The sequence below is a fragment of the Andrographis paniculata genome, unplaced genomic scaffold, assembly GCF_009805555.1.
Source record: "Andrographis paniculata isolate CXL003 unplaced genomic scaffold, ASM980555v1 Contig89END, whole genome shotgun sequence".
NCBI classification, from domain to species: domain Eukaryota; kingdom Viridiplantae; phylum Streptophyta; class Magnoliopsida; order Lamiales; family Acanthaceae; genus Andrographis; species Andrographis paniculata.
In genome coordinates, this window is record NW_026137627.1 from 1,305,001 (window position 1) to 1,320,616 (window position 15,616).

The 15,616-nt window shown below is 34.9% G+C and overlaps 1 protein-coding gene across 3 annotated transcripts in view; it reads right to left on the reverse strand.

The window, feature by feature from the left end:
* Positions 1–13,178, reverse strand: part of LOC127242825 (protein HUA2-LIKE 2-like) — a 14,802-nt gene extending 1,624 nt beyond the window's left edge. Inside the window, exons 1-12 of one of the 3 annotated variants that reach the window (XM_051262527.1) lie at positions 12,741–13,178; positions 11,359–11,435; positions 5,176–7,164; positions 4,596–5,058; positions 4,045–4,153; positions 3,824–3,933; positions 3,528–3,712; positions 2,728–3,214; positions 2,169–2,646; positions 1,904–2,083; positions 1,050–1,105; positions 526–918 (exon numbers count right to left, since the gene is read on the reverse strand). In XM_051262527.1, the coding sequence (XP_051118484.1) occupies positions 1,077–1,105; positions 1,904–2,083; positions 2,169–2,646; positions 2,728–3,214; positions 3,528–3,712; positions 3,824–3,933; positions 4,045–4,153; positions 4,596–5,058; positions 5,176–7,164; positions 11,359–11,435; positions 12,741–12,863 (4,230 nt within the window). In that variant the 5' untranslated portion in view covers positions 12,864–13,178 and the 3' untranslated portion in view covers positions 526–918; positions 1,050–1,076. Of the gene's footprint in view, positions 1–525; positions 967–1,049; positions 1,106–1,903; positions 2,084–2,168; positions 2,647–2,727; positions 3,215–3,527; positions 3,713–3,823; positions 3,934–4,044; positions 4,154–4,595; positions 5,059–5,175; positions 7,165–11,358; positions 11,436–12,740 lie in introns of those variants that run through there. The other 2 variants (XM_051262528.1, XM_051262526.1) reach the window with 2 other exon arrangements.
* Positions 13,179–15,616: the final 2,438 nt, after the last annotated feature.

Consider the following 15,616-nt stretch of genomic DNA (forward strand, 5'->3'; position numbering starts at 1 on the left):
CGCTTTATCTAGATGTCAATTCCAATACTATCATGTCTACAAGATAATTGTATTTTTGCGCTAAGTTATAATTCTTCTAGTTATTTGATCATCTCCATCAGAAAAGCAATTTAAATATGTTGAAAGATAGAAGATAAGCCCCCACACATAATGATGAAGCACATAGATAAAAATCCATCTGTATGGCTAAATTCAATGATAAAGCAGGGGAAGCAACAAAAATCTTGCTTTTCTAGATTCTTTCCACGATTAAATCTTGGTTCAAACTAGCTACCATAAATGGCCCGAAAATAAAATCAAGCGTGCGGGTCTACCACATGACACCGTACGATTCTAGTAGATATACATATGGAAACATTTCAGCAGCGTGTGTATCATAAACAGGGGATGCACCGTCATGATAGTAGCCATTAAAAACCCAACTAGAAACCAGATGAGAAATAAACCAAAGAAGAAGAAAACATAACCCAAGAAGCAAGAAATACATCTGCAAGACAGTAAAGATCATACCATTACGCTAGAAAGTATGGATGAATGACTCCTTATGAAGCAGTCTTGGGTATAAATCATTCTGTACAGCTTGAGAAGTAGAACTGCTCAAAATGTACAGGACAGTTGCATTTTTTTACAATCGGGGGCACATAGACGAGAGGGACTGAAATCCTACACCAGACTAGAAGTAACAATAAATAATAATGTTATGCTCAAAATTTGGGAAATAACTTTTTTAAGTAATACAGAGAATTGGCAGCCTAAGAGTAGCATTTCTCCCTTGCAGATGGCTTCAGATCATCCTTTCATGGGGGACGTCAGGTAGAATAGCTCCATTTATATATACAATCGAACAAATTCACGCCACCTTTTCTTCTTTAGTCCACAGTAGCACCAGTATCTTTGGCAGGCCACATAATAGCTGAACTGCAAGATGAATTTTGAAGACAAACCACCCATTGAAATGAAAACATCCTAACAGAAAGATGGAGGGATAAGCCCACAAAAAAAGAGCATACACTTGAATGAATAGTAAATAGGTCTGCTGTTATTAGTACCAGTTTCATAGAAGCTGCCTCCAAAAATCATCTCGGTGGCCTCCAATAGCTAGGGCCTGAACGTGACACAATTTGATATTCCATTAGTTGAGGCCTGAGGGATCTTAATATAACTTAGGTTTCTCCACTTAATGTTCTAGAAGGTGTTGACAGTTCCCCGTGTGTTCTTTTATTCAAATTAGTTAAAAAGCATTATCCCAATTCCTACCAGTATTAACAAGCAAAACTGGCAAAAACATAAATCCCTACTCACAAGTCAGCACAAATTGGAAATGACCCCATTTCATGAGATGCATTGATTACAAAGGTATAACCGACTATTGTTTTCATCAACTGCATGTTCACCAAATTCACATAATGGTTTCTTAGAAACAACATTGAATATGGAAAGACTATATAGGTTACTTCATTTAGTCATATGCTTACAAACTACATATAAACTGTATATTAATGAACCCCTACACCTCGTGAAAGGATTTATAATCCTCCCAAAAGCACACATGCCACAAACAATAATTGGTGGCATCAAATCTTTCACAAATTTGATCTAGTGAGAATGAAGTTACAAGTAGAAGGTATAAAATTCATAATAACCTAGGGCTATAACTATATATTGCAGGTCACAAAGGAGAATTGATCTTCATCACTGTTTCTAATAGGTACCCACACTGTATTGTTTGTCATGAATTAAATGGTTATGAATACAGCTACTACACTATTATAAAGCAGAACAAAAAAATTTCAGCATAGGCTCCAACCACAATCACACTAATATTCTAGTTAGGCAAGTATGATGGGAGGTAATCAGCATGCCAAGTGTTTCTCCATAAAAATAAATAAGTTCGATGGCCCACCTCTATTTGCCACAGGAATAGAACCATCAGCTGGAGGACCGTAATGATTGAAATGTCCTTGGTTCATAGGTGGGGGAGGATAATTCCACCTCATGCCAGGTACTGATGGATCACGGGGTGGACCATTGTACATGGGTGGGTGAACCATCCTAGGTCCATCAGGATAGCATGAGCCTGGCCCTGGTATGTAAGAAGGTTATGTCTGAGCATATAAAGGAACATAACAGAAAGTGGATAGAATATAAGGAAAAAAAAACATGCTTACCAGAGCCACCAGGATACGGAGGCCTCCAGCAGTCCCCAACATTATCATGAGGATTGAAGTTGTTTCTATCATGATCCCTATAGAAGTTCCCATTTTCTGCATTACATGGGAGAAATCTGTTGGGATGAGGAGGTGGTGGTGGTGGTGGTGGTGGTGGTGGGATATCCCCCCATGTTTGAATTCTTGGTTCTTGGACGTACGAAAACTGATTTGAAGGGGCAGGCAGAGGAGGGCGCAAATGAAAACCCTTACTGAAAGCATCAGGTGGCTGCATGCCGTTAGAAGCTTGACCAGATAAAACGGCGTTGGGCCTATCACTGCAAGAACTGACGTTATTGGAGTCCATAATCTGTCTAGGCATCTGAGGCTCAAAATTATTGCCATGGCCCTGTCGATTCCCAATATCAACTGGTGGTACATTCACAGTTGGATGAACAGGCTGACTCACTAAGGATTCCTGTAAGCTTCCGTTAAAATTCTGCATATACAAAACTCAATCATATACCACAGCAGCACTCATATTTGAGAAATTAGTTATTATCTAGGGGCAGAGTATCACCTGAGAACTTGAATAGGGCCTTGATTCATGGCCATTAGAAACAGAGTTAAGCACTGTAGGAGGTAAAACAGATGGTGGGTGTGGCGCCTGCGGAGGGGGAGGAGGAGGAGGAGGAGGAGGCAGGGGACCTGACAGAGGAGCAACTGTCATAGATACATCCTTCGGCGGTTGGGTTGAGAATGGCACCCCATAATGGTTGCTAAATTGATTATGTGGTGTTTTCATGTGCTGTTCTTCTCCATGTGTATCACTACCCCCAACTTCACAACTGGGTGCTGCATCCTCCATTTCAAGCTCACCATCAACATCTTCCAAGATATGACTTCGCTTCTGAACAGCTTGAACCAGAGGAGTTTCCCCATTAGAATTTTCATTATTATGCTCTGGAGTAACAGCCTCAAAGCTCTCTCCATCAGAATCACTCCCACCATTATCGCCACCCAACATAGGAGGCAAACCGAGGCCAGAAAGTTGAATGCTTGAATTGCTAGAGATAACAAGGAGAGAACATCAGTAACAGAAGGTGTACCACCTAAACATACGGTTGATATCGGATTGAAAGAACTGAATTTACAGCAACGTAACAAAACTAAAATGATATAGGCCTTGAAGTTCATTTGAAAATATAATCATCCAAAAGGAACAATGGCCTTATCATTACAGATAAGAAATCCATCATTATAGTTCCTTCAGTTCAAAACACTATATCAAAAGGAAAAATGACTTGGTTAAATACCAGTGGCTTGTTTATTATGATAAGACTCCTTTATGTAAGATGAAATGGAGAAAAAATACACTACCTTCCATATTCATCAACCAGCATACCCTCCATTTCTCTAATGGGATCATCAAAAGCTCTTTCATTTCTCAAAGGCCGGCGGGAACTGACACTAGGGTATGAACCACAAAGCGCATCAAGCTGCTGGATGTGGTGGCGTATGATGGGTTCTGGAAGAATCTTCCTCTCTTGCCAGACCCTCAAAACCTATGCATCAAACCACAAAAGGAAATGTTCATCAGCAATGAATTTTTTGAGGAGCACATAACGAAGAGAAAAAATTATAAAACAGCATGACAAGGCAATAGGCCCACTCACTTTCAAGCATTGCCTATGATTCTGATAAGAACTACTACCAGAAGGGGCGGCAGCTAACAATAAACGAGGCAAGAGTGCTTGGATTGCAGAGGGATAAACACCAGCATCACCTGAAAAAAAGAATAGTGTCGTAAAATGCTTAAACATAGAAACAGCCAGTACACACACGCACAAAGAGGGGGGGTATCAATGTTATGAGAAGAAATTTGGGTATGGGGTACCTTTCATGCCTTTGGAACATTGAGTGATAGAATCAACGAGGAAAAACAAGTCCACTTTTTTGTGTAAACTCGACTCCCTCTCCAAACTATGCACCAGTAATTCTACAACCTTAAGAAAAGAAAAGAGAGGAAGAGTGGAGCAACATTAGTGCACACCATAACAACACACATGAAACATAAATTAGAGAAATCCATAGCAGGAGACACTGCCAAAAACAGTCATTGTCTAAAATGACATACAGTGGGATGTAGACAAAAATGAAATACAAGAATGTTAAGCAAGCTTTTCAAGAAGTATTCATTTGAGTTCCTTAATTTACAAATAATTAAGATATAAAACACTATGAAGTAGATGCTGCATTAACATTGCCTATCTTCAATTTCCGAAAAGAATAAAAGCAACATATAAGCACATTTGGTTTAATACAAGAAAAGTTCAAATAGAGTTTATATGAGATTCACAATGGGTATAACAGCAGTCAACCACACTCCAGAATGCTATGCAAGGAATTCTTAAAAAGAAACAGGTTTACCAAAAGGTGAAGTCTTACCTTGGTTGCAAGACCAAACTTTGCACAGTTAATAGCTATCCTTGTAGCTCTTCCTATGCTTTCTTTCGTTCTAGTCAATGTTTTAATGATAGCTTCAAATGATGACAAGGATTCCCATTTGTTGCTTGACTTGACAGCAAGTTTAGCCTTTTCCAGATGCAGGTGGACATCAGGACTGCAAGAACTATTATTCTCATGTGTATTATTAGTATTGTCAGGCACGCGTACGTCACAAAAAGAAGAATTGGGAGGCGATGCCCTTGCAACAGAGCCTGGCCCATCAGTCAGAGATGAGGAAGACCGAGTGACGGAAACAGTTTTGTCATCAATGGCATCATGGGAAAAAGAATTAGAATGAACTGAGCATTGTCGATCTCTTCTGCCAAGGATCTTTGAAGGTGAAGTGGAATGCGTCATTTTTGGACCCAAGGAAGGCCGTTTGGCTTCTTCCACAAACTCAGACCTGAAGACAACCAGCATAGAGATTCAAACATGATATATCAGATTGAAATAGACAACAATATTCTAGAAAACAACCAGCGCATATGCAGAAGAATAAAAGTTATTCATGAAAACTCACTTCTTATTGTCTGGGTTATTTTCAGCTTGCAGAGGATGCTCCATCTTCTGAATTTCACTGGTTGCATCATTTGCAACGACGAGCTGGTTAACTTTCTCAATTTTAGGTGAATCAACCACAATTTCTTCCACAGAGACAGCATCTAAAGTCCTCCTGTTATTCTCGAACCCATTCACAGCTCCTTTCACCTCTGAACATTCAATCTTGCATCCATCTATGAGATGCAGCATCAAATCAGGTGCCTCAGAGTCTAAATAATTTGATGGCTCACCATTATCTAATGAATCTGGTTTTCCATTAGGCCCAGTAGGATTTTTGCAAGGGGCCACAAATGAAGGTGATGGTGGCATGCATTTACTATCACTACAATCGTCAGTCTGCTCAAATTTTTCGCATGATTGTGTATTTGTGCTATCCACAAAACCGTTTTTACCATAATCTGAAACGCATGCATTATCTTGTGTGTTATTTTTTGAAGTTTCCATTGTCTTAGTACAGGACTTGGAAGCACTTAATGGAGAATTGCCATTGTCCAGATGCTCCAGCTTTTCTGAACTCATTTTGACACCTTCCCTTTCCGCAGGCTGCTCAGAAAACACCTCAACGGAGCAACTGTCATTTCTCTTACTATCAACAGCTGGCGATAAATTGGAAGCTGCTTGGCAATCTTCAGCTGCATTAGCACTCATGGCTTCCAAAGCACGATGGAGGCGTTTAAATGGAGGTAAAGCAGATTCCTCATCCACAAAATTCTTCTTCGCCTCCTGAAACAGCTGATTTCTAGCTGGACTTGCACAAGATAACGGAGAAATAGGAATATTTTCTTTAACAGGAAAAGATTCCTGATCAGCAGGAACATCAGCCATGGAACTCAATGGCTCAGAGGACCGCGCATGAAGATTTTCTGGAACTTCAAGCATGTTTTCCTCTTTATACACCAAACTAACTTTTTCCTTTGTTTCTGGTGATGGTCTGCCCATGCGAACTCTGGCTCTCTTGGCAAATGGTAAGTGCTCATCACCGTCATCCTTGGCATTTTTTTGGGCTAATTGCTCGGTAAAACTGGGGGAGATACATCCAGACTTTGGCAACTCAGCATCTGAAGCTATTACTTCAGTGCTAGTGGCCTCCACAGAATCATGATTATTCCTTTTGGAATGAGGCATGCTGCTTTTCTCAAAGATATTCTTAGTATCCAAATCCACCTTACCACCTATCACTGTTTCCACTACATCATTGTTTCCCCCAGATGGCCCCGACTCTGTTTGTTTAGTACCCAATGCATCATTGCTTCCATCATTGACACTCAATGTATCAGAGTCAACACTCATAATTTCAGAATCACTTTCTTCACTCACACCATTTGATACAGAATCAAGTGAATCGTTGTCCCGTCCCTCAGAGTCATCCGATGGCTTCATCAACCTTCTACTTCTTCTCAAAGATCTCTCTCGTAGAACACGATTACCTGCTCGCCTAGAACTCCTAATGGTATTGACAGGAGAAATATTGTTTTGTGGTCTACTAGAACTACTCCTTGAATTTTTCAATTTTCGATCAAACTTGTTGCCCTTTAAGCCACTATTCCTTGATCTGGTAACATCTCTTTTTCTTTTGAGCGAATCATTGGACACTATATCCTTAGGTATCTCCCGATCACGCAAAGCATCTTCCGCTGCTGCAGCTACAGCAGCTTCGGTCAGAGACTTCAGATTATTACTTGCCTCAACAGAAGGCGGATCAGGTACTGGAGGTTCATTCTTCATGCGCTTGGTCAAGGATTCCTCTGAGTTGTATTCATTGGTGATGTTAGTTTCTTCGGTGCCATTAGCGCTGTTAACTTGCTCCTGTTTCTTCAACTTTTCAAAACAATCACTAATTTCTTTAACAGCTCGAACAAAATCAGCACCTTTTCCATGGCGTTTTCCCAATAGAGAAGCTTTCTTCTCTTCTGTGAATTCTTCAATATCAACTGGATTACAGAAGGCACTGTAAAAGAGAACCAATCCCATGAAGAATCAGCATGAGACAATTATTAAACCAGAAAATCAAGTATATGCTAGAAAGAGCTCCACTGTATTGCAGCTCTTCCAAATATTAAAATTGGAATGACAGTCAGAAACAACTTGAAATCCAATGACAATATAGTGCAAGACACAAGGATCCAGGCCCACTGCAAACACTAAAAGATTAAGATCTCACTATCATCTAAATTTTTTAGACCTTTAGTTGATATGCAGCAACACCATAAAAAATGATCATGAAACCAAAAACACCACAGAAAGAGGTTATAGGGTTTATAAATTCTGAAGCTATCCAGTATCACATTGACAAAATTGAAAGCTAATTTTTTGCTTTGAGCCTTTGACAGCTATAAACTCTTAACCATTGTACATCATGACATGAAGACACCCCATGGTATCATATTCTTTCATCTAAAAATAACAGTTAGTACTCAAACCACAAGCACAGAAGTTTAAGGACAACAAGAGCCCGTGAATAAAACAGAAAACACAACTTACCCAATTACAACATAGAGTAAAAGGTATTAACTATTAATAAGAATTATATTATATCAGAATAACATATGATTTGAACAGGATAATTAGAAGAAAGTTTGCACTCCATGCAAACACTATTCCAATTTACTCCATGATTATAATAAATGCATAAATAAACCTGTTCTTTCCCATACAGTATTAACATATTAGTCTCAAGTGTCGATATCCCCATGTGTCCATTTCTGTTATTGCATTTTCATTTGGAAAGTTTCTCTTCCACACAACCTTTATGCAAGGTGTGGAAATATATTTCAACACAAGGTATTGCCCTTTGTACTACCCACTACCACCACCACAAGACATTTCTTCCTCAGAAGTTGGGGATTTCTGAATTTCCACCAATTTGATATGATTTTTCATTCATAGTGAGGGGAATGTGCCACATCATTGTGGCATTCTAACAATAGCAAGTCAAGCCAACATAAATGAAGGGTTAAGGCGCTGTGTTTCATACCATATATTGGCAATGTTAATTATCATCTTTAATATGTTGTTCAATTTCTTGGGAATCTAAAATTAGTATTTCCTAGCCTATCATGGCAATAGGGGAAGCATTGATCTATCAGTTTGGCTATAGTTTCATCTATCTTTCAGGATCTCTTGTGTTTGTGGTTGAAGCTTATTTCTTCATCAATAAAATTCATTTATTCTCCCAACCAGAAAAAAATAAATAAATAAATAAAAATTGAGAAAAATAAAAAAATAGAAAGGGTCACAGTAAATCCTATGTATTAGTTTCTGTGAAATAAAAATACATAATGCTAAAGAAGATTTTTTAAGTCGTTAACTTTAAAATCACTATCATCCTTTTCAAAACCTTTTGCCCTTGCACACAACAGTAAAGAGTTTTCGAACATAAGATTGGCCTATGGTTGAACAACTTAGAATTTTATTGATTCCCACTCCTTTACCCAACTGTCTTTTGGCCACTGCAGTTCTCACCTATTGCTATCAGCTTTATCCTATATTTCGTCATCAAAACTCATCCTCTTTGGGCTTCAGTGGCTTAAGAAACTTTCTTGATTTGAGGGGAAGCCACTTAGCCAACTGATTTGTAAGTTCTACAAAATCCACTATGGTCTTTATTCATGGTTTGGTTGTTTTAGCTTCATGGATAGTTCAGATATTTGGGATAACCTGTTGTGAAGCAAATTGTTTCAAGTATTTTATCGCCTCCTTCAGTCCTCTAAACTCCACATTACTTTGGTTGGTTGACTATGTTGACAATATAGTTATCACTACAAGGAATACATTAGGCATATCTCAATTCTCAACTTAAACTACACTGGAATTGAATTTTTTAGACAACAGACATGAGCGCCCTTGAGGACAGTGTTCACATCACCTTAAAAGAAAATGCATTGGACATCTTTACCCAACAATAAATAAACAAATATTATTATTAGTGAGCCAGTGGTGGTAGTTGTGGTGAGAGGGAGGGAAAGTGAAGATTGCTTGGACGTCAAAAAAGTTCAATGAATCCCAAGCCAAAGTCATGCTAGAAGAGAAAAATTAACCATTTGCTACAAACTATTGCTCAAGTATGTTGCACACATCTCACATCTTATTCCATTCTCAGTAAATGTCATAAGCAAACAACTTTATTTTCCGTGCAAAACACAGTAGAAAGTTATAATCTGGGTTGCCAAAACAAGGAAACGGAATTCTTCACTCAATGAAGAGCCACAAGCAGCATAGGGTTACACAGATGCAGTTATAGGTGTCACTTTGAGAAACATATTATGTAATTATGGGAGGTATTCAAGTTCATGGAAAAACAATAACAAGAAACTGGTAGACAAGTCAAGTGTTGGAACATTTTTCAGAAAAGTTGGAGCTTTAAAAGCCAGTTTGCATGGTACTTGCTTATGGTAATCAATCAATGTTAACATATTTTCTAATCCAAAAAATGAAACAATCCATGCAATATACAAGGCACATACTGAAGAAAAAGAACCCCAAGAGAGGAATATAGGATACAACAGCAAGGCAAGAGTTGATTAGCAAAAACAAATTCCTCCACGATAACGGGTAAAAGACATTCAGAAGCATTGTATTCACTTCTCCAGGAAAATTTGTAAAATAGCCTGGTAAATGGTAATTTGATATTTTCTCTAAATCCCTCCCACTTCAAAACAATGTATATATATATATATACGTTGCTTTTCCTTTCTTTCATTCAACTAGCAATAAAATATTGATTATGAATATTTCACTTCTAAAATTTTCTTTTCAAATTTCTCATTTCATCTCTTTCCTTTTCTTTTCCCGCCTAAACTCCTGAATGAGCCCTGACAACAAAAAATAAGCAACAAAACAATATCTTCACAATATTATAGGAAGCAAACTAGCTGCACCTGATCCAATAAAATAAATCCCTTGGGTTATGGAATTAATGATCATCTATGTCTATGTTTGCTATGCTTTGACTAAATTGGTTAATAGACAGTAAATAATCTTATCTTATGAGGTATAGTAAACACAACCTAAATACGGCCACCATATCTCAACAGGAAGTTTACACAAATAGTCAAATAGCATGAAGAGCTTGAAGAAAAATTATAAAGAAACAAAACCAGTTAAGCAGACCCTCTGTACAGCAAACAATATAGTGTTTCACGTACATGCAAAATATAAATATAAAGAAACAGACAAGTTCAAAATTCATGTATTATCAAGATGAAATCTAAAATCAAGAAGTTGGTTTCATTGTGTTTTCTACACCTTTTTTCACTATTCATCTACAGGCAAAACATAAACATAAAGAAACAGACAAGTTCAAAACTTGTGTATTATCTAGATGAAATCCAAAATCAAGTAGTTTGTTTCATTGTGTTTTCTAAACCTTTTTTCACTATTCATCTACAGTAGCCTACCTCTTTCCCTCCCAAAAACATTGCATCATACGCCTATTTCTAATTTAAAATATTACATACAGAATTCATTTTCAATTTAAAACATCACATTGATTTCTTATTTACAAGACATCAAACAATTATTTCAATTTAAAAAATTTTAATATAACCAAAACGCCAAAACACAACCAAAGAAACCATAGAACTGCTTATTTTGCTTCCATAAATAGAGGTAATAGAATGGAACAGATTATAATGGAGATTCATAGTTATACAGGCATGCAGATAGTAGAGCTATAGAGTTGACAGGTTTATAATTCAATCATTCAATATAATAGAACTATAGAATGCAACAAAGTGACAAACTAAAATGCATATTCGTATAGGGAATAACTTAAGTAACATGCAAATGAAGCATGTACTAGCTACTTAAGAATGTCCTAAATAAAAGTATTAATAAAAACACAGTGAGAACTTATCAACATATTAGAAGATGATTATCAAATTGGAAAAGACATATAGTGAAGAACTTACTTAACCATGCAAACGAATCATGAATGGCTAGCTAATTGAGATTTGAGAATGTCAAAAATATACATATATACATACATATATATATGAATGAAAACACAGATAACTTATCAACTAATTGGAAGATAAATCATCAAATGGGAATATCCAACATATAAATAAGATTTTGCTATTTTGAAAGTCCAAACAAGAAAGAGAAGTTCCTGAAACAATGACATAGAGAAATCAGAACTCACATTTGTTGTGTCCCAAAAAAATAGACAACCACTTTCTTCAGATCAGCAGGGTAACCCCATTTTTGCGGCTCACTCACCTGCAACAGGAATATAGAAGAATACTTTTTTAGCACCAAACTTACTGCAGTAACATATTCATAATAGAAAGTATATAAAACTACAATTTACAAATACAACCAACTGAATCAGCAGTATATGTTCATTGTGTCAAAATCAGGCATTTTTTAAAAAAAAAAGTCGATTTGCAGAAGTTTTACACTTGAATGCCCTCATAAGGAAACTAACTTTACCTTTTGAAACATTAGATTTCACTGAACAATAAACAAGGGCTTCACTATGTGGAAAATGGAGCATTTGCAATATTGAATATGACAAGTTGACGACTCCACGCACATAGTTATAAACCTACCCGAAAACAAATACATACATCCATGTATGGCACAGACAGCGAAGGCTGAAATATCTATAGCCCGAGTTTGCTTCCAGAGAAGGTAACATATATTAATACATACATAATATGGCTACTAACTAAAACACCATGGCAAGATATGATGTCCTTTTTGGTGAATATAGCCATTTATCTATTCTAAAATAGTTACCTCTAAAGTAACACCTTTCTGAAAATTCAGGAGGATTCATAAACAGAGAGCAAACATTATACTACAATGTATAAATTTAATCAACCACTCTGAGAATGCCCATCAATTGTATCACAAATATAAAACGATATCGTTTCCCTACTCAATAATCAGGTCCCACTACAAAAAATAAATAAATAAGATTCAAAGACAATTTTCAGAAGTGGCAAGTACGCTTTTTCAGTTTCCTGTTCATCCTTAACATCATCTTACAAACTACAAACCCAAACAAATATAGCCTTTTATCTATTCTAATATGGTTACCTCCAAAGTAACACCTTTCTGCAGATTCAGGAGGATTCATAAACAGAAAGCAAACATCCTACAAGAATCATGGCAATCTACTTACAAAATCAATAAACAACCATGTATAACCTTTATCAAGCACTCTAAGAATGCCCATCAATTCATTTCAAATATAAATCGATATCCTTTCCTTACTCAGTAATCAGGTTGCAATCCAACTACACAAAAATAAATAAATATGATCCAAAGACAATTTTCTGAAGTGACTAGCACCCTTTTTCAGTTTCCTATTCATCCTTAACATCATCTCACAAACTACAAACCAAAAAAAGTTCAAAACTACAGTTTCCACACCAGATCTACAAACAAGATACTGAAAAACAGAACTCCCAGTACAGGACAAGAATTCTAAGAACAATAAAAAGGGCAACCACGGACCACAGTAGAATAAGATCAACTTAGGGCAGAAATAAGCATTAAAACAAAATTGAGGTATACCGTCGCAGGCCACGCCGGAAATCCTTTGACTTTGGCAAGAACAAGATCGCCGACGTTCCATTTTCTCCGCGCGGCCGCCGCTGCAGCCGCCTTGTTGGCGGCTCTTCTCCTACTTGGTGCCATAAAGCTACTCTGCCGGCCAAGGACGGCCTCCCATTGAAAGATCAAACCAAGAGAGAACCCAAAACCCTAATTTCTTACTTCAACTAAGCACAACCAGTCAATCCCCTCACGGAAAAACAGTAATTCTTGAGCACAAGAAAAGTGTTTTTTCTTTTTCTTTTTTTTCTTCTTTTTCCTGTTTTTGGAGCGTGAAACGAAGCGAGCACAAAACCCAAACCCTAAATTGCAGAGAATTGGAGAGGGTGAGGGGTAGACGAAGCCGCGGGTGAGAAAAGTGCCGAAGAATTGGGGAAATGGGTAAATACAAATAATGGTCTGGTCTGGAATGGAGTTGGCTTATTTTTAGGATGGGCGATGCTAATGTGCGCCGGCAGTGCGTAGGATAAGGAACGTGTTAGCGATGGTTTAAGTAGGAGTTTAGTTTTCGGGCTTTTCTATGTGGGCCTTAATTGGGCTTCGTAAATTAATATTGGATTTGTTTTTAATTTTATTTTTATTGGGCCCAATAGAGAGTATCAAGTGAAAATGTATGTGTTTGGTACTTTTTTTATATTGTTTTATTGACTTGTTATTTTGTAAAAACAAATTATATTTTTTTAAAAATTGTATTTCTCACGTCGTATTTTATATTAATGATAATAACTTATAATTTTAATTTATTTATTTTTCATGTGAATAATGATGTTGTTATTTTTAAAATAAAATTTAAAACATTTGATTAATGGATTTTATAAAGTTTAGAATTTTAGAAAATGTTATGGATGATTTAAATATCTTGGTGTTAATGTAAATAGATATTGCATTTAATATTTTGTATAGAAAATAGATTTTAAATATAAAATTTTTTTGAAAGAATTGTAATTTTTAGTGATTTTTTTTCTAAAAAAAATATTACATGCGACAGAACATAATATAAAAAATAAATATTTTATATTGAATGTTAACTTTTGTGATATGATAAAATATATACAGTGAAATGTGAAAAAAAAATATGGACAAACATTTATGATTTGTTCCTTTAACAATCTTTACCCGTTTTTCCTAACACTCTTCAATAAAATTTTATTAATGAAATATTATATCAAATAATTATGCAGATATAAAACATAATAATAATAATAATAATAATAATAATAAATTATGCATAAAACATATATTTTTTTATGCATAAAACATAATTATGCAGATTTTATCATATATTTTTTTTATTATTTATAAAAAAAAATTATATTGTATTAAAAATAATTTAATCAAAAAATCAAACAACTATTTAAAATTAATACTCCATTCGTTCAATTTGAAGGTAAATATTACTTTTGATGCAAAATTTTAAAAATAATAATATTTTAATTGTAATGAGTAGTTAAAAGTAATATAAGGATAAAAAAAAAATTATTTTTAATACAAATAATGATGTGGTGGTAAATATGAATATTTGTAAAAAAAAATAATAGTATTTTTCAAATAATTACACAATTCAAAATAAAAAATATTTATCAGTGAAGGAAGATAAAATTTACTATTTAAAACTAACACTATAGTTATATATTTTTTAAAATACCAAAATTCGAAAAGTAGGACCCACACCGTTGCTGAAGTTATATATATAGGATAGGATTATTCTCCTACTTTTATTACATATTTTAAGAATTGAATGGAAGAACATATAATTAATTAATTAATAAAAATGAAATAGATTGGACTGTTGGTGGAAAGAGTGGTAGGTGTTGGTAGAAATGTTAAAAGAGTTGAATTCATTGGTCCAAATGTTGGAAAGACACCTTTATATATTAGGAAGTTTGTTGGGAATCGTACGCTTGTACTCCGTCCGTCCCAAAAGAGTTGTCTTATTTTTCTATTTTCGTTTGTTTTAAAACAATTATCATGTTTTTTTATTTAGCAATCGTGGTCTTCACTTTATGAAAAATTTATTTATATTTTTCCAAATTATCCCTAGTTATTATTGTAACCTACTTTTTAAAATTCTTAAAAAATTAAAGATATTTTAGTCTTTTACATTCTATTTTATACTCACTTTCAATTAAATATTATTATTCCTTAATTCTCGTGCCAACTCCAACACGTTTCTTCTCGGACAGAAGGAAGTATTATAATAATAAATTTTATTTTTTTAAAAAAATAAAAAATAAAACTTGTAAAAACTATTTTCTGCTTTATTTATTTATTAAAAAAAAAAAAATCTATAAACGCGGATACATTACGGAACTAATTTTAAATTTAAAATTCTAAACTCAAACGCACCACGACACGAATTCAACTTTTTGAATTCCCGATAGAAAGAGATTTTCCTAACAAAAAAGGCTTTTTATTTATTTTTTTATTGTCTAATTACAAATTATATACTTTTTTTAAAAAAAAAGTGTGGATCTTATCCGAAATTATATATACTCTTATTTTATACGTTCCATAATTACGTATCCATTTATTTTTTACACTGGGTTTTAGAAATATTAGTATTATATTGTGATGTAATAGAAATAAAGTAGAAAAGACTAAAATAACCTTATTAGTATTGTGTGATATAAAGGTAATGACATTTGTGTAATATATTGTAAGTTGTAAGGGTATTTGTAATGTTAGGTAGATAGTACAATTACTAAAAATAGAAAATTGATACTTTGTTATGAGACGAAAAAAAATAAAAAAATAGATAATTTATTATAGGATAGGGAGGGAGTACTTATTTACATTAATATTATTATATTAATTTACACATTTATTATAACCAATAC